We start from the raw sequence: 27271 nt of genomic DNA, 5'->3' as shown, positions 1-27271 counted from the left end.
TGGGACTCCTGCTAAGCATAGCAGTATGCACTTTAAATCTTGTGAATCCGCAGGCTATGCACCTGCTGCTTCTGCATAGGTAAGTCTGACCATTGCAAACTATACTGCACTCTGTAATGACTATAAAACCATTGATATTAGGAGAACATGAAAAGAGTACTTACTCTGCCAAGGAGCAGCAAAGGAAAGAGACGATGGAGACCATAGGAAATTAATCCTAGGAGAGGTTTGGACTGGGAAGGTCAATGTTTTATGTACTATTCAAATCCACAAGATGCTGAGGAGTGACAATACACGAAAGTAATGCATAATGCTCACTGTGACAAAATGACTGCTACTCGCCAGGAGTACAGGGATGAGTAGGTGCTCAGCCCGCCAATACTACAAAACCATCAATCAGGGGTCAAGTCGTAAAAAAAGGTGGGGAGACTCTGAAATTATCGAAGTGAGGCAGATGAAGGTGGAACATGGAGCCGTATTAGTCGACAAACCCCAGCACCCAGCAGGTCTCTTCCCCCAGTTACTACTGACAAGAATCTGGAACCTTGGACGTAGATACGTAGATAAACAGGCCAAGGTTCCATTACAACACTTCTTCCGCCCCATAATGAACAAAACAATCATGAACAGAACAACAATATAAATGCATGGCTTAATCCCTAACCAACCACACTACCCACATACAAACACTACGCACCCACTCACACACACATGCACACACACAACCTGAACCATGAATGGTTCAGTTCTCGGAACACTTCATCACGTAATCCTTGAACCAAACAGGAGGCACCTTAATTCTTGCAGGACGACAACTAATCCCCTCCTGACGACAATCAATCCCCAACCCCTCTCTTCCATTACCATCACCTGTATGAGGAACCTCTTCCTCCATCTCTGGCGCGCCAGGAACATCATCTATCAATTTATACTAAATCTATCACCACATCCCCCCTCGGCACCCCATTGTCACCACCAACCTCACCTGCACCGAAACATCTAGCACTACCATCTATCCTACCACCATCTACAATGGGATCATCAAATACGTTGCCCATTCCACCTGCGATCACTTGTCAAACCCCTTTTTCACTCCCACTACTCTTCTGTTACTCCATCTAGAGCCATCGTCCAATACCACATATCCTCTACCTACCTTCACCACAATGCGGGGACACATATACACACTGGCGCCGTTAGGCACAAATCTAGGATTTTTTACCTGCACGCGGTCACCCACCGACTCCATAAGGGTTTTCTTTCCCAAACTCTCCTCCCTTGCCTTCTCCTGTCTCAATTGCACCCTTTTCAACAGTTCTGCCATGTCTACTTCAGAGCGAATTCCTGCCCCCAAAGCAGCAACTCTCAATTTTCAACCCGGTGTTAGGCAGAAACATGTGAAGTTCCCTCCTGGACCACTGCAAAAGATTTAAGACTACTGGTGGTTGGCAGTAAACCCAATTGGTAGCAGTCTGTACCACCCAGATTTACCTGGTAGCTGTGGCTGAGCAGTCAGACTTCTCTCAAGAAGAGTTAGGCAGTATACAGAGTATTCACAATAGGTCAAAAGAACACAGTAGAACAAGCAAACACTGACCAGAGCTTGGTGTAAAAGAGATATAATTATTTATTTAAAAGCACATCTAATAAACACACTGGCACTAAGTTTTAAGCAGTTCAGAAACACGGTCACTAAAAGATATACACTCCCTTCAACGATTAATAGACAACTCTTAGTTAAAGCAACACTTATTTTCAGACAGCGGTGAGCGCTTAACGCAGATGACCCTCTATTCAATCAGTAAAAAAAGGGAGAGAAAGGCAGAGCAAAGATAGAAACAGATCCCAACACTTTTAGAAGAACAGTATAGGAGGCAAAGGCAGGTTAAAACCGTAGAGTCAAAGTTCAAAAGGCCGGACCCACTTTAAGAGGCTCCGGTCGAAATGTGTCCAAGGTCACACGGTTGAAAGTGCACAAAAAGTCTTGCAAAAGCTTTGTAAAAGAGTTGGACCAAAGAAAGGGACCAGTTAGATGGTCAAGGCGGGCAGCCCAGTCTAGAAGGTTAAGGGATTATTATTACCTTGTAGCAATCTTTAGAAAGGGAGGCCTGGCGGACACGGTACCTTAAAATGGTGAGAACACTCCAGCGGGGGCAGTTCCTGGCAGCGGGTGCAAGTCGGTGCATCATCCGGGGGAAGAGAGGATCTCGTCGTGGAGGAAAACAGGAGTCTGTTGCACTGCCAGGGAAGAAACCAGCAGCGGAGTTCTCAATTAAAAGGAGTAGTCCTTTTATTCGCGGTACAGCGGTACGTGGCTATCCGGCTGCTGGGGTGCTTGGCATGGGCAATTCGACCACTGGACGTCCTGGGATGCGAAGAAGCAAGCAAACTGGTTGTGCCCACCAGTCAAGGGAAGAAGACTCTCCAGCAGGGAGATCTCCTCTGTCGTTGGGAAGTGGTGAGTCGATTCAGCAGGTTTCCAACGGTGGTGTCATCGTAGCAGGTTAGCTCAGCTTCTCCCTCTTCGGATTTTCAGGTCCTGTGGCGACTTCTGAAGTTCCAGTCCCCAAAGCCCTGCTTTAATGCAAGAAACCCCCATTCATTCAGCCTAGCTGTCAATCAAATATGCTAAGTGGTGAGCGGGGTGGCTCACCAATTGGGCCAATCACGCAAGAGTGCGACCTGAGTTGGCAAGGCAACCTGGTCCAAGGTGCCTAAACCCCCTCCCACACCCCCTGTGGTACCCAGACAGAGTGGCACCACTTTGGAGGGCTTCTGTGCAGAAGCCCGCCAAAAGTGGAACAAAGGGCTCGACCTTTGGTTTGGAGTTACAGAGGCGAACACAAATGCCATTTTAAAACCGAGTTTTGGCAGAAAATACCAACCGGTGAATTAATATTAAATAAATAAACCGGCGGTATGTTAGAGACTATGTTAAAAAGTATTAGCCTCGAACAATGGGAAAATCCCATAGAGATATATTCGCGGTTGAATATAAAAAGTAGTATCCACTGCCACCAGCCAAAACTCGAGGAGGGGGGACGGGACAGTGCCCCCTCGAACAACAGACCCAGGAGCAATCGAATTGCCCCTACCAGTACGCCCACAATATGATGGTTTGTACTGGTTCTGTTAGTTATTTGGGACTAGTAAAGCCAATGGTGACTTTACATGCCCTGGGAGACAGTAGTCAGTCCCAGGGTATGGAGTCTATGGTGGGGGGTCACTATGACACCCCTGTGTTACTGCATGGAGGGTGCTGTGTAACACACATAGTAAAAACACATGAGACCCTATGGAGTAAAAGACCCCATAGTCCATAAAACACATTAACATTCAAAGGAACACCACAAATCATGTCCAAGAGTGGGAGAAAAAGAGTCTCACTCTTGGCAGGAGAAAAAAACAAACTCCAGAAATCCAGCAAAGCTGCTGGGGGACTCACTATGTTAGGAAATTCAGCCTAACACTCGCCCTCCCAGACTAAGGGACAGGAGGATTTAATCCACTCCTGGATGAATCTCATACCTCTAGTCGATGACATACATCCTAGAGAGACCATCAGCATTTTGGTGGTGACACCCTGACCTGTGCTCAATGGTGAAATCAAACCCTTGCAGGCAGATTGCCCATCTCAGTAGTTTTGGGTTTTCCCCTTTCATTTGCATTAACCATCTCAAGGGTTGGTGGTCAGTCTGAATGACAAAAGTAGAACCATACAAGTATGGCCTAAACTTCTTCAGAGCCAACACAATAGCAAAATACTCTCGTTCAATGGTTGCCCACCTTGTTTCAGGATCCTTCAGTTTTCTACTCATGAAGCAAACGGGGTGCTCCCTACCTTTCCCATCCAGTTGACCGAGGACTGCACCTATTCCTACACTTGAAGCATCTGTCTGCACAATGAAAGTTTGGTGGCAGTCAGGAGCTCTGAGTACTGGGGCTTGGCAAAGAGCCTTTTTCAGGTTTTCAAAGGCCTGATGGCACTCCTCATTCCATCTAACCTTTTTAGGGAATTTTGGAGAGGAGATGACATTCAGTGGAGAAGCTATGGTCCCATAGTTCTCTATGAAATTCCTGTAGTACCAAGTGAGACCTAAGAAGGCTCTCACCTGGGTCTGAGTAGTAGGTGTTGTCCAATTTTGCACAGCTTCAATCTTACTGAGCAAAGGCCTTATTTCTCCACCTCCTACTTTATGTCCAAGGTAGACCACCTTACTCTGTCCAATCTGGCATTTACTGGCCTTTATGGTCAGATTGGCCTGTCCAAGAGCCTGCAAAACATATCTCAAGTGGTCCAAATGTTCTTCCCAGGAATTGCTGAACACTGCTATGTCATCTAAGTATGCCATGCAGAGGTCCTGCATCCCATTCAGAACCTGGTTCACCATCATTTGAAATGTAGAAGGTGCATTTTTCAATCCAAAAGGCATCACCTTAAACTGGTATAAGCCAACTGGGGTAGAAAATGCAGTTTTCTCCTTGGCATGGTCTGTCAGGGCTATTTGCCAATAGCCTGACGTCAAGTCAAATGTGCTGAGGAACTTGACTGAACCAAGTCTATCCACCAACTCATCTGTCCTTGGCAAAGGGTGGGCATCAGTCTTGGTGACTGCATTAAGAGCTCTGTAATCCACACAGAATCTAAATTCTTTAGATCCTGCCTTTGGTACTAACCCAACTGGGCTAGACTATGGACTAGTAGAGGGCTCTATTACCCCGAGATCAAGCATCTTGCTGACCTCACCTTTGATGTGGGTTCTTACATTCTCTGACATTCTGTATCCTCTGCTTTTGACTGGCAGACAGTCACCAGTGAGTATGTCATGCTGGCCCCAAGGGGTCAAGCCTGGTTACAGTGAGAACAGAGAGGTAAACTGATTCAACATAGATTTCCACTCTTCTTGTTGCTCAGGTGTCAGATTTGAAGAGAGATTTACTCCTTCAATTTTTTCGTCTAAAGGTAAGCCTCTGAGGAGATCAAGAAGAGCTTCACTCTCTTCTTCTTCCTCTGATGATGCTAGAAGCAAGGCTCCTACATCAGGTCTGGAGACATACACTTTTAGTCTGTTGGTGTGGAAGACTGTTGGAGCCTCCTTGGGATTGCCCAAGTCCACCAGATAGTTGACCTCTCCAAGTTTACCCACAACTTTGAAGGGTCCCATCCATTTGTCTTGCAAGGCCCTCTGCCTTGTTGGAATCATATTGAGAACTAGCTGGTCTTGAATAAACTCAACCATGTTAGCCTTTTGATCATGCCAGTGCTTGACCAATGCTTGTCCAGCTTTCAAGTTATCACTTGCTTCTGCCATCATGTGTGACATTCTCCTCCGGAGACCTATCACATAGTCACTCTGACTGGCTTGGGGGAAGGGGCACTCTCCAACCCCTCCTTGATCAGGGCCAATGGACCTCTGACCGGATGACCATAGAGAAGTTCAAAGGGAGAATAACCTACTCCCTCCTGAGGGACTTCTCTATAAGCAAAGAGAAGGCATGGCTGTAGAAGATCCCACTTTCTTTTAAGGGGGTCCTCTAAAGCACCCATCATGCTCTTCATGGTTCTGTTGAACCGTTCAACCAACCCATTTGTCTGAGGGTGGTATGCTGTTGAGAACTTGTAAGTAACTCCGCAGGTTTCCCACATGGCCTTCATGTAGTGGGACATAAAATGTGACCCCCTGTCAGAGATTACTTCCTTAGGAAACCCAACCCTGGTAAAAATGCCAAGGAGGGCCTTAGCTACAGCCGGAGCTGTAACAGTCCTCATAGGAATTGCCTCAGGGTACCTAGTAGCATGGTCTACTACAACAAGTATAAACCTGTTGCCTGAGGAGGTTGGAGGATCAAGGGGACCAACAATGTCAATCCCTACTCTCTCAAATGGGACTCCCACAACTGGGAGAGGCACTAAAGGTGCCATATTCTTGGAGCCAACCTTACCAGAAGTCTGGCAGGTGTGGCAGCTCCTGCAGTGTTTATTTACTTCAGCCCCCATCTTTGGCCAATAAAAGTAGAGTGAGAGCCTTTCCTTAGTCTTCTTGAAACTCAAGTGACCAACCAAAGGAATTTCATGGGCTAGCTGCAAGAACTGTGGTCTGTTCTCTTGGGGTACTACAATTCGTTTGTTGTCCCCAGGTGCAGACTCTGTTGGTTCACTGTAGAAGAGGCCATCTTCCCAGTGCAACCTATATTTCCCAGGCTCTTGCCCTTCAGCCTGAGCATCTGCCTGGTGGCGAAGACCTTCCAGAGTTGGACATTCTCTCTGTCTCTTACTGAAGTCTGCCCTGTTGGGTCCACCTTCTGCCAGTAAAGACTGCAGCTCAGGATGGTCAACAGGATCCAGATCTCCAATGAGTTCCTGGCCTTCCACTAGCTCTTCCTCAGAGTCTAGTTCAACCACACAGGGTTGTACCACCCTCTCAGCCTAAGCTGGAGGGGGAGTTACTGGTGTAACTTTGGACACCCTTGGGGAAGTCCTTGTTGGCTGCACTGGAGTGCTGGCTGCTGGTGTCTTTTTTAGAAGTTTTAGGTTTCCCTTTCTCTTCTGCTTTCCTTGTTACAGCAGCTGACAGCTCCAGTGGAGTAGGAGTGATCTCTTTCTTCATCTCCTTGGGAGTACCTCTCATGGTTCTCTCCCTTGCAGGTCTGGTGAGCTCCTGTAACCTTTTACTACGAGGTCTGGGGGTATGTGACACTACTCCAAGAGTTTTCAAGTCATTACCCATCAGAACCCTTACTGGCACCTCACGTTGTATGCTGACAAGTATCTTCACAGTCATGTCATTACACTGGATGAGAACTGGTAGTTGGGGAAGCATCTGGATAGGCCCTCCAGCTAACTTGGTGAGGCGTTTGGGTTCCTTAGCAACATCTTCAGCCTGAAAAAACGATTTGTCCACCACAGTTATGCTGGCCCCAGTGTCCCTAATCGCAGGAGTCTCCTGATCATTCACCTGGACACTGTCCTTATAATACTCTTTAGTATTATCTGGGATAGAATTATAGACATCTAAGTTCTGTTGTTCCCACAAACCCAGAGACACTAAAACACTGGCTGAGACTCCAATGGGTTCATCAGCCAGTAATAGAAAATTTCCACTTGCCATTTGTACTTCCTCTTCTGGAGCGAAGGCTAAGGAGACAAGCTGGACCCCTGAAGGTTTACCCTTCCATCTGGGATCTCCTTTCACATGGTCAGTAGAGCCACAAACAAAGCATTTACTAAATGCTTTCTGGAATGGTGGCTTGTTCTGACCTCCTTCTGGTTTGGCACCAGAAGGTACACTAGCCTGATTCGGTTTCCCTTGTGGCTTACCCTTATGGTTTTGTTTGGGGCTCTGTTTGGAATTGGAATTATTAGAATTCTCTTTGGAGTCCTTTTTAGGCTGTTTCCCCTCATCCTTTTTCTGAGTAGCCCCAGAATCCTTGTGAGTGGCCCTGTTGGCAACCCACAAGTCAGCAGCCTTAACTAGTTTCCTGGAATCCAATTCCTTTGAATCAGCCAAGTGCTGTCTGAGCTCAGGAGAGCAGGCATCATAAATTGTCTCCAACATTACAAGATTCTTCATTCCATCATAAGTGTTAACTCTGTAACCCTTAATCCACCCCTCTATGTTTTTTAAACTTTCACTCACCCAGGTAGCCCAAGGGGTACCATCATGCTTTTTGAGGGTCCTAAACCTCATTAGGTACTGGGAAGGGGTCTTCCCAAATCTAGCTATTAAAGCTAGTTTCACACATTCATAGTCCTTCTTATCCACCTCCCCCAACTCCATTACCACATCAGTTGCAACAGGGGGAAGCCTAGAGAACAACCAAGGAAGTAACTCATTCCCTGTGATGTCCTGGAGCCCATGATTATACTCAAACATTTTCAACCAATCTAACACATCCAAATTAGGTTCATACATACCCACTAATTCCTTAGGCATCCGGGGTCTTTTAGGACTGGAACTCCTAGAGGAACCAGAGGAGAGAGAAGCATTTTCCACAGACAACTTTTTCATTTCAAGTTCATGATTAAGCTCTATTTCTCTGAGCTTCAACTCAGCTTGCGTCTGCTCAGCTTGGGCATTAATTCTTCTGAACTCTAGCTCTTGGTTTCGTTCAGATTGAGCAATAAAACGTTTGTATTCTAATTCAAGCTTAATTTTTTCAAGTTCAAAATAAGCAGGATTACATGTACGACCTGGTATAGGCCCAGTAGGTACAGTAGGTAAGGCAGACAGAGGCTCAGAGTGGCTAACTTCATTAGGTTCACTTTCCTCTTCTGACTCATTCTCAAGACTTTGATTCAGATCAATACCATTACTGTTTTCTACATTTGCTGGTGGGGCAGATTCCTCTGTACCACTCAGACTTTGGTTTTCTAACAATCTTTCTACAAGTTCCATTTTCTTGCCCTTCTCAGAGAGATTCTTATGTCGACACAATATTTTCAAGCAATCAGCAGTTTTGGCAGACAATGATTCTAGGGTATAACTCTCCATAGCAGACATAGTTAGAAAACATCTTTTTAGTGCTAAGCTTTGTGGTTAGTTGTCCTAAAGTATTCACAAGCACACTAAAGTGTATACTCAATACAAATCCCACCGCTGCCACCAGTATTAGGCAGAAACCTGTGCAGTTGCCTCTGGGACCACTGCACAAGATTTAAGACTACAGGTGGTTGGCAGTAAACCCAATTGGTAGCAGTCTGTACCACCCAGATTTATCTGGTAGCTGTGGCTGAGCAGTCAGACTTCTCTCAAGAAGAGTTAGGCAGTATACAGAGTATTCACAATAGGTCAAAAGAACACAGTAGAACAAGGAAACACTGACCAGAGCTTGGTGTAAAAGAGATATAATTATTTATTTAAAAGCACATCTAATAAACACACTGGCAATAAGTTTTAAGCAGTTCAGAAACACAGTCACTAAAAGATATACACTCCCTTCAACGATTAATAGACAACTCTTAGTTAAAGCAACACTTATTTTCAGACAGCGGTGAGCGCTTAACGCAGATGACCCTCTATTCAATCAGTAAAAAAAGGGAGAGAAAGGCAGAGCAAAGATAGAAACAGATCCCAACACTTTTAGAAGAACAGTATAGGAGGCAAAGGCAGGTTAAAACCGTAGAGTCAAAGTTCAAAAGGCCGGACCCACTTTAAGAGGCTCCGGTCGAAATGTGTCCAAGGTCACACGGTTGAAAGTGCACAAAAGTCTTGCAAAAGGTTTGTAAAAGAGTTGGACCAAAGAAAGGGACCAGTTAGATGGTCAAGGTGGCCAGCCCAGTCCAGAAGGTTAAGGGATTATTATTACCTTGTAGCAATCTTTAGAAAGGGAGGCCTGGCGGACACGGTACCTTAAAATGGTGAGAACGCTCCAGCGGGGGCAGTTGTTCCTGGCAGCGGGTGCAAGTCAGTGCTTCATCTGAGGGAAGAGAGCATCTCGTCGTGGAGGAAAACAGGAGTCCGTTGCACTGCCAGGGAAGAAACCAGCCGCGGAGTTCTCAATTAAAAGGAGTTGTCCTTTTATTCGCGGTACAGGGGTATGTTGCTATCCGGCTGCCGGGGTGCTTGGCACGGGCAATTTGACCACTGGACGTCCTAGGATGCGAAGAAGCAAGCAAACTGGTTGTGCCCACCAGTCAAGGGAAGAAGACTCTCCAGCAGGGAGATCTCCTCTGTCGTTGGGAAGTGGTGAGTCGATTCAGCAGGGCTCCACCGGTGGTGTCGTTGTAGCAGGTCGGCTCAGCTTCTCCCTCTTTGGATTTTCAGGTCCTGTGGCAGCTTCTGAAGTTCCAGTCCCCAAAGCCCTGCTTGTATGCAAGAAAGCCCCATTCATTCAGCCTAGCTGTCAATCAAACATGCTAAGTGGTGAGCGGGGTGGCTCGCCACTTGGGCCAATCACACAAGAGTGCAACCTGAGTTGGCAAGGCAACCTGGCCCAAGTGCCTAAACCCCCTCCCACACCCCCTGTGGTACCCAGACAGAGTGGCACCACTTTGGAGGGCTTCTGTGCAGAAGCCCGCCAAAAGTGGAACAAAGGGCTCGACCTATGGTTGGGAGTTACAGAGGTGAACACAAACGCCATTTTAAAACCAAGTTTTGGCAGAAAATACCAACCGGTGAATTAATATTAAATCAATAAACCAGCGGTGTGTTAGAGGCTATGTTAAAAAGTATTAGCCTCGAACAATGGGAAAATCCCATAGAGATATATTTGCGGTCGAATATAAAAAGTAATATCCACTGCCACCAGCCAAAACTTGACGAGGGGGGACGGGACAGTGCCCCCTCGAACAACAGACCCAGGGGCAATCGAATTGTCCCTACCAGTACGCCCACAATATGATGGTTTGTACTGGTTCTGTAAGTAATTTGGGACTTGTAAAGCCAATGGTGACTTTACATGCCCTGGGAGACAGTAGTCAGTCCCAGGGTATGGAGTCTATGGTGGGGGGTCACTATGACACCCCTGTGTTACTGCACAGAGGGTGCTGTGTAACACACATAGTAAAAACACTTGAGACTCTATGGAGTAAAAGACCCCACAGCCCATAAAACACATTAACATTCAAAGGAACACCACAAATCATGTCCAAGAGTGGGAGAAAAAGAGTCTCAGAAGAAAAAAACAAACTCCAGAAATACAGCAAAGCTGCTGGGGGACTCACTAGGTTAGGAAATTCAGCCTAAACAGAGAATTCTCCCTAACACCTGATTTCCTGCCCTTCATGAGTTTGACGGGAGAACAACCCGTAACAAGCGAAGGCGTGTGCCTATAAGCCGACAAAGCCTCTGATAACACATCAGTCCAACATAAACTATTCGACAATGCCAATTGTATTGCACGCTTAACATACCGATTCATTCTTTCCACTAACCTGTCAGAGGAAGGGCTATACAGGGCAGTCCTGTGATGACGTACAAATGGACAAATGGACTCTCTCTCACTGGCTATCCAGTTTCCTGTAGTACAGCAAATTCAACCATGCTGAAGAGGAGGTCCAGGGGCTTTGTGAGCTGCTTAGACCCACCAGGCTCAAGGGGAGAAGACTCCTTGTGGATTTTCTCTGACGTCGAAGTTTCAGGCGATTCGGGTGTCCAGTAGTTGCAGCAGTCGTCTTCCTTCAGCTTCTCATTGGCTCTCTCGATCCAATGGCGACTCTGCCTTCCAAGTCCCAGAGACCTGCTTTTAAGCAGTTTTCCCCCATTCACACAGCCTGGCAGTCAATCACACAGCAGGGTGTCTGTCCTGGCAGGACAGTCACTTAGCCAATCAAACTAGAGTGTTACTTGGGTCTCCAAGGAGACCCTGTGCAGGGGGCCTCAAACCCCTCCCTCACATCCTGCCCACCCAGACACTCAGGCACCTAAGGAAGGCTTCTGTGCAGGAGCCCGCCAAAGGACGGCGAACAAAGGAACCAAACCTGGTTTGGCATGCAGAGTAAAACGCGAGAAAGACCTTTACAAAAAGAAATGGTGAATAAACCCAGCCGGAACCGAATAAAAATAAAAGGGGTCCAGCGGGTTTAGAGTTTGAGGCTACCACCATAGCCCCTTAAGTTACTCAGGCTATTTTCATAGCCCAAAATAAAATAAAATGGTAGATACCACTGCAACCAGCCAAATCTTAGAGAAAGGGGAACAAAATAATGTTCCATGAGAATCAGACAAAAAGGAATAATTATTAACCCTTCCAGTACTATGAGGGACTCAACAGGTAAGGGAAATAAGAGAATTCTCCCTTACACTCATGGCATCCTGCATTTACCTGGTGCCAGAGACTCATCTACAAATGAGATTCCTACAGTGGACTCTCCGAACACAATGGTCCCAGTTCTCGGGACGGATGTTGGATCTACTTCAGGTCCCGATCAAAGTTGCGCAGGACCTTCTATGGTGGGCCTGCGAGGAAAATATCCTGAAAGGGGAACCTTTTTGGCAACCATGGCCAGAGACGACTGTAGTAACGGACACCTCTCTCACGGAGTCGGGAGCCCACATCAGCAATCTGACAGCCAGTGGTTGTTGGTCTCTATCGGAGTCCAAACTACATATCAATCTTTTGGAGCAGAGGGCAATCGGACTAGCGCTGAAGGCCTTCCTGCCCTCTGTCAGGGGAAAAATGAATGACGGACAATACAGTGGCCATGCATTACCTCAACAAAAGAGGAGGTGTAGGCTCACTACCACTGTGCAAAGAGGCAATGCAGCTCTGGTACTGGGCAATTCGAGAAGGAATCTCCCTATCAGAAATTCACTTGGCTGGGGAGAAGAACACTGCAGCGGACGCTCTGAGCATGGAAGAGCACAGTATCCCACGAGTGGGAGTTAGCTCAGGAAGTCCTTAAGAGATTTTGGCCCTTTGGATAACCCCCCCCAAGTAGATCTATTTGTGACCGGGATCAACCGGAAGTGCGAAAGGTACTTCTCAAGGGAATTTCCTCAGAGAAAAGCTCTAGGAGGCTTGTTCGTAGTGGACTGGGATTTTCCACTGCTATATGCTTTTCCGCTGGTCCCCGTTATTCCTCAAGTAATCAGGAGGTTGAGACTGTTCTGGAGCCACATGATCCTAATTGCCCAAGATTGGGCCAGGAGGACATGGTACCCGGACCTTCTGGACATGTCCATCTGTCCTCCGATACCTCTTCCACAAAGAGAATACCTGCTCTCACAAAGGGAGGGCCGGGTTCTCCATCCAGAGGTCAACACTTTCAACCTTCACACGTGGTTTCTGAAAGGTTGAGATACAAGGATTAGGACCTCCCGGATGATATGATGGAGGTGTTGCTTTCGGCAAGAAGGCCAGCAACAAAATCTCTGTATCGTTGCCGCTGGACTAAGTTTTGCGACTGGTGCAGGGAAAAGAATATTGATCCTTTTCTGTGTTTGATTCCGAAAGTGTTATCCTTTCTGCTTTCATTAGCACACAAAGGTCTTCCCATTGGGACCATTAAATGTTATCTAGCAGGGCTCTCCATATTCAAGTGCTCATCGGAGAAATGTTGCTACTTCAAAATTCCATTGGTGACTCAATTTCTGAAAGAGCTCACAAATGTGTTCCCACCTTCTGCTTTTCATGTTCCAGTTTGGGACCTTAACCTGGTCCTAAAATTCCTAATGTGTGCATCATTTGAACTTTTGCACACATGTGCTTTGAGGTTGTTAACCTTCAAGACTATACTGTTGGTTGCTCGAACATCTGCACGTACAGTGAGTGAGTTACAGACACTCCCTTCCAAGCCACCCTTTACCGTATTCCATAAGGACAGGGTTGTGTTGAGGGTTAAACCATCCTTTCTGCCTTAGATAGTATCAGACTTCCATTTAAATCAGAAAATCGTTCTGCCGCATTTTATCCTCTGCCGCATCCCAGTAAAGAGGAAGAAAGGCTCCATAGATTGGACCCTAGAAGAGCTTTAAGCTTTTATCTATCTAGGATGTCCAAGTTGAAAGTGGACGACCAGCTCTTTATAGGATATACTGGACGCAAATTAGGGCAAACATTTTCAAAACAGACTTTGTCTAGGTGTATCATCCTAACCATTTCAGAATGTTACGGACTGGCGGGCAAGGAGCCACCAGAGGGTTTGCGGGGCACACTCCACCAGTGCCATGGCCTTTTCCACAGCCCTGCAAAGGGGGGTTCTCCATTCAAAACATCTGTGATGCTGCAATGTGGTCATCATTGCACATGTTTACCAAGCATTATTGCTTGGATACTTCACATGTTCAGGACTATTGCTTGGATACTTCCCACGTACAGGACGTCGCTTTTGGTAAGGCGGTACTTTATTCTGCCCTGTGACAATTGGCAAATCTAAATTCTCCACCCCTCTACAGTCTTGGATACTGCTTTGGGAGTCTGAGTCTTGGATACTGCTTTGGGAGTCTGTCAAAGATGAGGAATACGTTGGAGGACACAATCCATTCGAAGAACAAGTTACTTACAAACTGGTAACGTTCTTTCGACTGGATGTTCCTAGAACGTATTCCTCATCGCCCTCCCACAAACCCCTCTGTAGAATTCCCCATGCTATTTCAGCTTTCGTTCCAACAAGGCTGAGTATTGCCAGCCTGTACTAACGGGCAACTTCGCTAACACGAGGAGGGGAAAACCAGAACTGAGGCCAACGGGCGCCGTGCGTGCTACTTATAACAGCCGATAACATCACCCTCGACGGAGGCCTAAGAGGGAAATCGACTCAACGAATCGATGCAGGACGCCCTCTGCCGAAAATGTTTCCAAAGCAGCCAAAGCTGGACACTACATGTTAAAGATGAGGAATACATTGGAGGAACATCCAGTCGAAAGAACGTTACCAGTTGTTAATTAACTGGTTCTTTCTTTCCTGTCCATCTAATTGTTATGGGTGATGGCACATTGCCAGCTGTGTTGCTTTGAACGTAGTGTAATGGGGGGGCGTGTTTTAGCCCCCACTCTGGTATTGGTGCTGTAAATTTGCAAGCCCCCACTCCCTTGCTACCTATTTTCTGTTGGTGGTCCATTGTTGCCTGTATGTAGTTTGCAGGCCAAGGTGTTATTGATATATCGTCATTGCCCTTCCATCCTGATGTATCTGTGTTCGTTCTAAGGTATCGTCCTATAATATCTAGTTTAGGTACTATATACTGCTCCAACAGAACCACCAGATTATACAATCACCAAAACCTAAAGATAGCAGTTTCCAAAATGAAAATAAAGATGGAGAAAGGCGAAAAAAAACAGAAGCAATATGTTCAGTAGATATTCTATGTGCAATGCTAAAGATGCAATTGACTAGTAATCAAATGTTACCATCCTCTTATGATCTATTTTATTTGCCCAAAGTACAAAGATCACACGAAGTTGCCAAAAGATTCTAATTGAAATTAAATAGTTTAATTAAATTCATATTTTCTTTCAGTTACAGAGGATCTCCTCAGGCGTCGGGCTGAACATAATAACTGTGAAATCTTTTCACTGGAAGAAATCTCCCTACATCAACAGGAAATTGAAAGGATAGAGCACATCGATAGATGGTGTAGGGATTTAAAAATTCTCTATCTGCAAAACAACCTAATTCCAAAAATAGGTATGTTGTACACATTTTTACAATAGAATCTTCATATGTTTGTTATTGCAAATTGCTAGAATGTATAAATGTGAGTGACCTTGAACATTTAGATAAAGTATTTTCTAATACTGTCAGATAGTCCTGCTCTAATTTTGAACACTGCAATAGTGCACTTATTTTAACTTCAAATGTGTTTTTTTATTTTTTTTATTTACTTTGTTTATAATTGCTTTAGCACGTTTTTACAAAACAGTTTTTACAAAACTGTTTTTATTTAGTTTTGTTTATCTTCTTTGGTAATGCGTAAATGGTTCAGTAACCTTCATGATTATTTGCAGATAATAAACATTAGGACCAGTGTTTTACATGCGTGCATGCCTAATTTTGGTTCACATTGCATGTTGGGTTGCTGAGATATCTTGAAATTCGATTTACTCTGTTGTGTGGTTGTCATGAAGAATCTGAATGCATCACAACCAATTATTCTTTTAGTCCCTTTTCCTGAGGGAGGGTAGTGCCACCATTCATTCAGACCAGTTGATTGTAGTAACCATCAGAACCTTGCATGGAAGCATGCTGAGCCACTTTGGAATTATCTATTTATTCTGGTTGGTCAGGTTACATAAAAAGATATTCAAATATTGTGCTCTTTCCCTTCCATTTAGATCAAAATCTCTATAGATTGGGCCTTTTTGAACGCCTCCTGAAACTGTAACTCGATGGAACCAGTTGTTGACTACTGTCAATCTGACCAGCAAAATCAAATATACCAATAGCATCTTATCTCAAGATATCAGGCCTTCTCCTCTAAAACCTTCAAAAATAGTAAAGTGCAGGCTTACCTCAATTGCCCTATGAAGAAATATGGCTGATCAAAAATATGAGGTTTTTTAACAATAGTTTCTGAGGTTATTGCGGTTAAAAGACCAGTGCCGTTCATTCACTGACTCTTCAATACAGCAAAGCCACGAATCCAACAAACTATAGATGTGGTAATAGTCTCATTACAGTGAAAAAATAATATTTCTTGAATATGGTTGGCAGATATCAAATGCATATATTGGATAGTACTGCCTCATAAATGGGATCATTATTTTGTTTAACATTGAAGGCACCCACTCATACACGTGTCCCAATAATAATGCAAAAATAAGATAATACACCCCGTCAAGGAATGAGACCACAAGATAGGTTGCAAGGATAACAAAGTTTATATCATATCAACAATGCCAGCAAAGAACTCTGTTGCCCGAGAACGCTCTGCCAAAAATTACACGGGCAGCACATTAAAAAGGGATTAAGCATCATCAGTGATGGAATACATAGGGTACAGGTTCGACAGGGTTGATTGGCAGAAGACATATACTAAGCCCTGCTCCATAGGGGATGCCAGAACATCATTGGGCGCCGCTTGCCAGTCGAAAAAAGGGAATAATATATTGGCATGTCGACCTCCACATTCAGGGCTTCTTTGATACTGCAGATCCCGCTCTCAGGTGCCTCTCCGGGGGTTTGATCTACCCTCTATGTTCCCTGGTGCCCCATGATACGAACAGACGTGTGTTGTTTTTAGGAGAATATACTGCTGCACAGGATTAGATTGGGGATGGGTGTTCTGCAATGGTCAAGGCGAGGGGGTCAGATGTGTATCAGCTTGAGAGGGATTGGGGGCGTTGAAGCTGGTGCTCCCTGGGCTGGCAGGGTCGGGGTTGAGAGGGCATGGACGGTTTAGTGGAGATGGATGGGCACTTGTACTGAGGCCTGTCTCTGTTTCACGTTCTTCCGAGATACCAAACATTTGCAATGTTAAACGGCTGGACTTCCGTGAGAACAAGGCTCGTGCGAAGCTGGCCTGGGGTGGTGATGGCTTGGTCCTTCTGTGTGAGATGCTGGGGATGGGAGAGCTACAGATTTTATAGAGGGATGGTTTTCGGGCCTAGTGAAAGATGGCGTCTGGTCTGATACAAATTGGTGTCTCATTGAAGGTACATAGGCTATGTTATTTGTGTAATTGTCTTATATCGTGCAGGCATGTACCGTGGGGGTGGGTGTGTTGCCCCCCCTTGGCTTCTGCCAACGATTTAGAACCTGGCTTGGAACTCTCAATGAGGACTGACCACTCCTCTCTGCCTTTGAAGGAGAAGACTCGGCTGGCAATGATTCCCCAGACGCCGCCTTAGTTTTCTGGGGGCATTAAATATGGTTCTACAATCTTTCATTCATCTTTATGACACAGTGGCCTATGAGGTGAGAGCAAATTCAGAGGTTCTTGCTGAATTAAGGGCCCTAATGCTGGCTCCACTGCCAGTCTCCAGTGAAATCTTCAAGGTGCTGGCGAAGGAGGAGGAGTCAGGGATAAGTGCCCCTAGGGGTTTAGTTACTACTCCCCTTTACTGTGATCTCATCTCCAGTACCGCCTCTGGGAACTGCACTATGACTGAAACTGTTAATACAAACAAGGAAGATTTACGACGAAATGTGTCTAGTAAAAAATCTAAAAACATAAAAGGTGACAAAAAAACAGAATAAAAAAGGCTCTGGGAAATTCTTGCATAATATTTTCTTGCATCCAAGAATGAAAAACTAAGAATCCCAGCAAAAGGGGGACTATCAACTGCCAATAGAGTCAAGGTGATAAAGACCTTGCCGAGGCGGTATGTGGAAATTGGAGCTTGGCCTACAGCCTCCACGCCCATACTCTAAGGCCCGTAAATTGGCCCTCTGGTCACGGCATCGGTCACTCTCCTCGCTGCCTTCCACCTTCCTTGATGGGTTCTCCCCTCACCCCGCGGCCTCGGGACCACTCTCACGCTCCACCTGTGCAATTAAGGTAAGCCTTCTAGGCTTCACTGGGCCGATCGACGTTGCGCACTGAGCGCTTGCTTTTCGTTCAAGACTGCATTTAAAAAAGTTTCTTTGCAAAGAAGAACTGCACTGTGTGTTGTGCGCCTTGTATGGGAGGATAGGTCTATGGGACCGCCTCCCCGACATGCCCCACCCATGTGAGGTTCGTGGCTCGTCAGCGGCCCCCATGCACCTGTGCTCGGGTGGCAGGGTGGCTGCTGATCGACACACGGGAACAATCGGCTTGGACTGTAACATACCATGGACACCATTTTGAAGGCTTCAAGGCTCCATTTTAGATAGAAGCGACCAAAACCCCAATGAAATAGCCTGCCTGCGAAAGCTGCAGGTTGGCCCCCGCTCAGAGCCATGCACTGCCCCTGCGCCTCCACCCCATGGCAGATCCGCTGAAGGCCCGTTCTCACGAGCAACCAGACACGATCGAGTATCAGAACAAACACTGTATCATTCACCTTCTGCAGTACATCACTGTCCCCAAAGTGACCTGACTCATGGTTCAAGTCTGGAAAATAGCAGGAATCATCCCAATTGAACAGACCTCGTCCTGGCATCAAACCCCTAACATTTAAAATATATGGTGTCAATAACCTTCCTGTATGAACCCCTGCCCACGTCCCTCAAATGAAGCGTTAACTGCATACCAAAGCCTAACGATTCACAGAGTTGTTGTGTAAATTATAACACAGGTGTTGGGAAAGGGACAACGCTTATAGTACTGATATAGCAAGAATGACCTCAGCCCGTTGTAAGACACCTTGAAGACTCAATGAAAGGGCTTGAGAGAGCCCACCTACTGCTAACTAACGATTGCTGCTAATGTACAAAGGAAGGCAAAAAAGCATTGCTAAAAATACTTGTGTGTCATACAGTGGGACATGTTTAAGTGTTATGAACAAGAATGCAAATGTACAATCACATATGAAAGTATTGCTTCTATGCTCCTGAGTACACAACCCAACCTGATGCTACCTCATGTGTTATCCATCTGTTGCCTTATGTAATTACCAAGATGTATTCAACTAATGTTATGTGATATATGTGACACTGCCAGACTCTCATAGTCGCATATGAAGTAGTACACGAATGTATAAGCAATAGAAATGTGTAATCATCCTAATGTTACTAACTTTATTAACTGTCCCCTCGTATGGTACAGTGTGCAGCCCAGGCACAGAGAATCACGCATAGCCACAAGGCCATCTCCCCCTCCTCCCACCAAGGCCCGCCAGGGCTTGCTGATGTGCAGGCAGCACAGCCTCACCTCCCCTCATTCCGCTGCACTCGCTTCAAGTATTCACCTCCCCCATGTCCGAGGCCGCCATAGTCGGCCAAATGAATTATTTACAACCTGGTCCTAAAGCCCACCGCCTCAAGGGGCCAGAGGTGCACCCCCACTGATCCAGTAGTACTCCAGTTCACCCCAAGTTGATGGGCCTTGGATATAGGTATTCAACCCTGGACTAACATATCATAAAGTAATTCCTCACCACATCTAACAGAACAGAACGACAAGGCAGCTCACCTTGTGCCCTCAGACCATACACCCAGGCTTATGCTTATGACACCTGGTCAACAGATCAAAAGTAACAGTGCACTGATGTATTGGTGAAGCTTCACATTGCATGTTGTTTCTCCGGTCTCCTATTATTTCTTAGAGTAACATATTGTAGGATTTACAGGACAACTTGAATCGTCTAAAGGATGAGTGTTTGTGTGCATGTGGCCACAAGGGCAAAGTGTTAGTGCCGCCATCAATCATCAACACTGCCCGTGCCTGGCCTGGCAGCTCCACCCCGACAAGCCCAGCTGACCCATCCACCCCACGTTGGCACCACGCGCATGTCCACCAATCCTGGAGCGGCTCTTCACTGCATCAACTATAGCTTAGTCAACGCCACCCAATCCCTGAGACTATGTGCCCCCTATAGCGTGTAGGATTTGTGACGTGGTTTTGTAATAAATATGACTGTCTTTGCTATTGTCAGACAGAGCGCTCTCGGAGCTTGCAGAGTCTTTTGCATGCCCTATATTGATTAGATGAAACCCATTACATCATCTGCACTTGGTCTTGGTCTCATTCCCTCCTGGGGTGTGTCCTTTATTGCCTCTCATTGTGGGGAGGGTACTGCCTTTTGGAGACACTTGCTTTCAGACTCCAAGACCGTTCCTGGTAACATTATTGATTATTCCACCTTGCTACATGCTGTCTGGCCTTCCAACATGGCCACCTTCTTTGTTTCTGTGTCCCGAGCTGGCTCTCTGCTTTCAGCCTGCTCGCCCATTATTGGCCCTGCTGTTCTTAATTTGAACCAATCCGGTGAGCCGGCAGGCAAATGCCGGCCCGCCTTCTAAGGCCCGTGAGTAAGGCCCTGTCTACCCCTGTCAACCACTGTACACCAGTCGCCTGTATGTCTGTACCCCCTCCGCTGTCCCTAGTGTGACTGTACTCCTCCCACCCCTCCGCTGTCCTCCGTGTTACTGTACTCCCCCTTCTGCTGTCTCCAGTGTGACTGTTCTCCCCCCACCCTTACGCTGTCCCCAGCGTGACTGTAAACCCTCCCCACCCCCATTGGTCGCCTGTACCACCCCCTCTCCTCCCACCCTACTAAGTGTCCGTAGCTGCCTGACATACCTGAGATTTGCTCCTCGTTGCTGCTCGTTGATTTGAAACCTATGTACTAGTATGAACTTGCCATCCTCCAATATAGGACTGGCCCCATGCTATGCTATGTTGACATTAACCATGCATTCATGTATAGCTTGCCGATTCTATACCCTGTGCCAGGCACTACGCACTTACCCATTGACCCTGACCACGCATATATGTGTTCTTGCCACCTTGCAACTTTTGGTTGGCACATGTATATGCACACTAATTTTGACCTTGCAACTGTTTGTAGCTGCCGTCATGCAACATGTGGCTGGCACCATGCTCTTGCTTACCGATTTTGACCTCACAACTGTTTGTAGCTGCTGCCATGCAACATGTGGCTGGCACCATGCTCTTGCTTACCGATTTTGACCTCGCAATTGTATGTAGCTGCCGCTGTGTAAGATGTGGCTGGCACCATATAGTTGCCCACCAATTTATATAACCATTGTTAAGCACTTATTGGAACTGCATGAAGCAACATTTATGTATGCATGCCTTCTAATGCACTTATGTAAGTAAGTAAGCCTTCTTAACAGTGCCACGATGCCCGAGGGCAGTTTGGCACTTTACAAATTCAAATAAATAAATAATACTCGCTAAAATCAAGCAACTTAACTCGGCCAGTCTGTTAGTAAGGAAAAGGTTCATCATCAATCTACCAAGGGGACACAGCTTGATCAGCAGGGAGCGCTGGAATCTGGTGGCTTGAGATGCTGGCTACCAAGGGGCAATGGAGCTCGGGCTAACTCCATCTCAGCCCTTGGTGATAAGATCATCTCAAGAAACTCCAGCACTTTTTTTGATCATGCTCAGGCTTGGAACCTTAGACGAAGGAATGCTGGGGTAGCAAGCCTTCAAAATGAGCCTTTCCCCTACGGGCCTATCATTTTTTTATATGTTTTTAATGAGCAATGGGTTCCCCGATCAATAGGCCCAGGATCCTGAATCTGCTTTCTTCAGTGCCGGATTTCTGTTTCATGTCTTCAGCAGGTCTGACAATTGTCCATCTATCTGATAAGGGGCGCAATGGAAATTAGCTAGTGGAAAATCATGTGTTTCTCCATCAGGAAGATATCTTGTTAAAAGACTTTGAGAGTTACTATATGGTACAGTCTGATAAGATCAGGAGACTGAGCCAAGAAGAAATGTAACTGTAACCTGCCATTTTGATAATGATCAATTCAGGCACATCTACAGGAACCAATTGTCTTTTGGCTGGGGATGGCTTGCAAACACCTTGCAGACAATCCCACCTGCTAGGCCAGGCTACTAAAATTGGGGTTGTGAGTTGGCACTCACAAGGTTTCAACTCTTTTTGGCAAAATGTACAAGCGTTAAGTAATATGACTATGTACTGTTACAAGAAACATGGTTGACCAGCTGCTCAGTGTTTGATGGGTTTATGTTAAACCTGAAGCTATCCAACAAAGGTGTAAGAGGGCGCCCCATTGGAGGGCTATTAACCGCAATTAGAAACACCAAAGGTCGCTCCCTTAAGAATCGGACATGCAGGTCAGAGGCTGTTTTAGCAGCAAAGATTATTGACCAAATAAATTATATTTTTTTACATACCTTAATACTGAACATTGATTGTAATGCTGTTTGCGTAGAGATAGATACTTTGATTAACAAAATTGAAAACCTCTTGGTGAAATGGCAGCGTCTGTATCCAAAGAAACCTACCATTGTGGGAGGTGACTTTAATTGCAATTACAGTGAGGCTGATGCTTTATTTGATGAGGGTAAAACCTCGATTAGGGCGGACCTTAGCCACCGCTCCAAAAGAATTTCTTATGGTAGAGCCCGGTTGTCGTTATTTACCAGATGGAGTTTTCTCCAGACAAATCTATTATTCGAGGCCAAATTGAGGGATGCAACCACGTGGCAGGATCTGGGAGGGAAGTCTACGATTGATTATTTGTTTGTGGGCAATGTGGACCCTTTTAATGTCTGTAGTTTTGAAACAACCTTGACTAAATGGAGTGACCATGCAATGCTTCAGTTAATTCTAAATTTAGACCTATCAAAGATATTGGATCGCCGGGGTGCCAAATGTCTTGTTTTAACGGGTAAAAAGAGCAGGGTTAGGCAATAGAGCAAACACCAGACTGAGAAAGTGGTGGGATTCGCTCTCAAATGCAAATAAAGATCTCGGCACTCATCCAAATGAGTTTTGTAAAAATTGGGATCTGCAATGACGGAACAAACAAACCTGTCGGGGACGATCATTCCTGGCCCTCGTAATTCATTCGACAATCAAATAAATTACAGAAACAAATCTCTGCGGCAACGCATTAAGGCACTGGCTGGGTGTTATCCAATGCTGTCATGTGCGGAAATAAAAAATAGAATAAAGCTGTCAGGATTGGCAAACGGTAGTTGGCTTAGGTTTCATAAACTGGAAGCATATTGAGAAAAATCAGGCACTTTTTAAGAACGTCATGAAAAAGACACACATGCAATTTGAAGAATTCTAAATGGTACTGATGACCAACAGTTCATTTTGCAAAGCTGCTGTATGTCAGAGAGGGCCTGGGTGGAGTATCTGACCACAAAATTCAAGATGGATCCGGTATATATGGTATCAGGTGAAGGAAACCATATGGAAAGGACTGGGTGGAAATTTCAATTTGACACAACTGACATAGAGCGGATTATAGGAGATCTAAATAACTCTCAAGCTAGTGCCCCTGATGGGGTCTCAAATTGTATAGACAAAGAAAATCCAGTTTTGTGGGCAGATACCTTATTTAGGTTGTTCTCTCAGTTTGCTGAAGGTACCTCGTTTTCGGGTTCTTGGCAGAGGGCCTTGATTGTTCCTATTTATAACAGAGCTATGCCAGTGAACTATTGCCCGATTGCGCTAACAGACTCCTCAGCCAAAATCTTTGCAAGACATGTATTGAAGGATTTGAGTAGTTGGGCTGAGTCAAATAGGATAGTCGGCCCATTGCAAACTGATTTTTGTAAAGGGGTCAGGACAACTATGAGTGTGTTAACTTTATGTGCCTGTGCCTCCGACATAGGCCGGAAGTTTGGGAAATCACTCTATATCGCAGTTCTTGATCTTGAGGGTGCTTTTGACAATATTGACATTAACAATTTGTGGGTAAACTAACAAAGTGGAAAATCGAGAGTGGCCTCATACGAATGATTCAGCCGTTGTACTTGTGAAATTCAGTCAAGGCGAGATTGAATAAGCAGGGGGATCAGTCTAGTGCCATCCCGGTTGCTCTAGGGGGTACTGTAGCCCCCTTACTTTTTAATCTCTAACTTGCAGACCTCTGGCTATAGAATCAAGAGTGGAAGAGCTATTCACCAAAATGAAAACATTTGAGAGTAAATAGCTTGGCATATGCTGATGAACTTGTCTTGCTAGATGTTAATATGGATTTCTAAACTCTGACCTGGTGGAACAGGGGAACTTCTGGACAAGCCAGACCAATCACGGTAGCTTGACAGACGGTCAAAACTAAGTCTCAGGAGGGGTGAGAGTGATCGGAAGCCCACAATGAGCACACACAGTAAAACGCCACAGAATACACGTAGACAAGTGTATACAAAGAAATACATATATATTTATCATAGGCCTTAATAATTAAACACAAATAAACCACAGTAATATAAAACAGTTAACGCACACACCTTTCACTATTTAACATATATAGAGTTACGTTTCACCTAATGCGGTAAAGGGGAAAACACAGCCACAACCTGCAATAGAAGGGTAGGTTAACACAAATATAGCATTAGGCAGTACTTCAGAATGGATCCCTAACTTAAGCAGTCCAGCCCTACAAAGTGGGGAGCCTTATGCTCAAACCTACTGTAGTGCGTTGAAAATACGCGGTTGTGCGTAATGAGAAAAAGCGAGTCCTCTTCAGGGAGCTGTAGCAGTTCAGGAAGGGGCTTGAGGTGATGAAGAACAGAGTCCTACTATTCGAGGAGAGTCTATCCTTGCAGGTACAGCGACTTTCGGGTTTCGGGAATAGCTAGGGAGAACATGCTAGCCCAGCTAAGGTGATTATCTTTCTAGGGATTCTCATGCATAAATAACAATGGCTGTGTCAGGGGGCCACCAGTAAGTGATGCAAGTAATCACTGACCTTTGGCCTGGTCGCTTGTAGGTTGAACACCTTCAGTTACACGTCGCTCTGGATCTCAGCAACTGCTGGACAGGAGATTGTCCGTGGTGGAACAGCAGCTTTTTCTCAGCTCTCGGTGAAGAAAAGAGGACAGTTCCAGTGCAGCACGTCTCAGGGCATGGGGGGCAGGCAGGCAAGGCTCCCACAATGACCATCACCACAACAGGGGGACACAGGGACTGCAATTGCTCGCAGCATGGCACACTCTTAAATCGCGACCCAAAGGATCTAGAACTATCTGGTGAGAGAGGGCCCAGGACCACAAGCTGGAGATTCCTTAAGTCTCGAGTGTCAACTTGGGACGGCAGCGCCCCTAACTGATACACTGGGTTCGAGCTGGTCAGTTCGCTGGATGGCCCAGAACACTTCAGATGAGGCTTTTTGGGAGTGTAATAAGGAGTTGCAGAGAGTAGTCCTTCCCAATAGTCCAAAGGGTCAAAGCACCCTTGCAGGCCTTCAATGATCGATACAAAATCAAGGGTCCAGCGGGACAACAACGGGCTCAGGGTGCCAAACCTTCCAGCACATCTCCGACGGTTCCACAGGCCTGATTTAGCATTGCAGGTTACTTGCCTCCTTCTGGAATTCGGTGTGGACCTCAGGTGATTGACCTGGAATGGATGTAGAGCCCTTCTCTCATGCAAGATGTGTTTCAAGCTCAAATCTGGGATTACCAATCAAAGATCTGCTCTCTTGCATGCATGCCAGACGTGGACCAATCACTGTCACCACCATATAGTAACACCACTGTTATTTGTAGCTTGTACATCTCATGTGCATTTCAGTTGCTATTTTCGTTCAGAAATTAACCATTGTTTTCTTATTTTTTACAGAAAATGTGAGCAGGCTGAAGAAGCTGGAATATTTAAACTTAGCCTTGAATAATGTTGAAACTATTGAGAATTTAGAAGGTTAGTTCATCTGATTTTCTTAATGTACATATATATCCCATAGAGAGTTAAGAAATACAGATCCATTGTACTAGATTATCTTGAGATGGGTATACTTTCATATCCAATATATGTTTCTTAACATGTCCTATGACAGGCCCCAATACATTTAGCACAATATATTGCACGTCACATATTGAGATGTGATGTTTGTGCCTTTGCATTTTTTTAGATGTATCACTTTAATCTCACTGTCACTTAAAAACACTTACCTACCACATGTCCTTATGGGGAACAGACCGGAGTACTATTTTTACCTACCACATGTCCTTATGGGGAACAGACCGGAGTACTATTTACTCTCCTTGCACATGCCCTAGCCATCCAATCACAACCAGGCAAGCAAACCTATCTCTCATCCTTCTTCAGAACTCTTCATGCACACAGTTACTACTTACTCAACCAAAGCTCCTCCATCCTCTTTCAACTGGTATTATTACTCAGGGGCCAATTAGCAAGGATGGCCTAAAGTTAATTTATTTGAAGGAAATGCTACTCATGTTCTATTTAAAAAAAAGTGTTTTATAAAATGATTAATCATATTTTCTTCTTCACCACAGGATGTGAATCACTTCAAAAACTTGACCTCACAGTGAATTTTGTTGGTCAGCTCTCTAGTATAGAATGCCTTAAACACAATGTACATCTTAAGGAGCTCTTCCTGGTGGGAAACCCCTGCACTGAATTTGAAGGTTACAGAGAGTTTGTACTTGCCACACTACCACAACTGAAGGTATGTCATGATGGTAAAAAGAAAACACTGTCTCAGAGATATTGTATTACAGTTCCTGCTCAAGAAGAGTCATTTTCCAAACAAATTGATTAATATATTACTCGAGTGGGTGGCATGTGTGATAATATCCACATTTGCCTACTTTACATAATTAACATAATGTGAAGAAAATATTGTTTTACTTTCAGCTGATAGAGATTTTCACTCTGAACTATTAAAAAAAGTCTTTCATTCAAATGTTACAAGCAAAAATATTATTTCATATGTAAGTTTCACATCGTGCATTTTTTTCTTACATGTAATGCGATGCATCACAATCTGGAATGGCATCTCCAGTTCCTCTGGATGGTAACAGAACCTCTCATGCCATTGTGAGAAACCTGAAGGTGTCTCCCTATCTAGTCCCTGGGGATCTGTCATCCAGATGGCCAGGACACGGCCATTGCTATTGGATCCAGTATCTGGGGGTGGACTAGTGAGGGAGGATCACCTGGATGGGGGAGTCCTTGCGGAGTGGAAGTGGGACACTGATGTGTGAGATGCGGTATTCTCCTTCCTTCAACACCTTTTCCCCCTCCTAGTACATAGGATATTCCGAAACACTGCCCCCCCTTTCCGACACAGACACTTTCACACACCACAGTCAATGGACTGACACCCGAGCCGTATCCCTAACATGTCCAAATGCAAGGGTCAGGCATGGTCAGGCAATTGGCCAGTATCACACACACCCGATGGCCATTTCCATTTCCCACAGGGATAAAAGGTGGAGCACGAAAGCACACTACGAGCAAAGGCTGACCGCCCGACGAGACAGCTATCCAGGCACGGAAGAGGTGGAGAAAGGCGGCGAACATCGAGAGACTGACAAGGAGA

The 27271-nt window shown here is 45.5% G+C and overlaps 1 protein-coding gene across 1 annotated transcript in view; it reads left to right on the top strand.

Annotated features, from left to right (window-relative positions):
* The window catches only part of DNAAF11 (dynein axonemal assembly factor 11), a 408750-nt gene that overhangs the window by 76866 nt on the left and 304613 nt on the right, over positions 1-27271 (top strand). Inside the window, exons 2-4 of the mRNA XM_069621647.1 lie at positions 14900-15067; positions 25546-25623; positions 26223-26395. Coding sequence (XP_069477748.1) covers positions 14900-15067; positions 25546-25623; positions 26223-26395 — 419 coding nt within the window. The remainder of the gene's footprint in view (positions 1-14899; positions 15068-25545; positions 25624-26222; positions 26396-27271) is intronic.

The sequence above is a fragment of the Ambystoma mexicanum genome, chromosome 5q (genome assembly GCF_040938575.1).
Source record: "Ambystoma mexicanum isolate Mex_15411 chromosome 5q, UKY_AmexF1_1, whole genome shotgun sequence".
NCBI classification, from domain to species: Eukaryota; Metazoa; Chordata; class Amphibia; order Caudata; family Ambystomatidae; genus Ambystoma; species Ambystoma mexicanum.
Note: the sequence above shows the minus strand (reverse complement) of the source record. Positions and strands in the feature narration are given on the sequence as shown.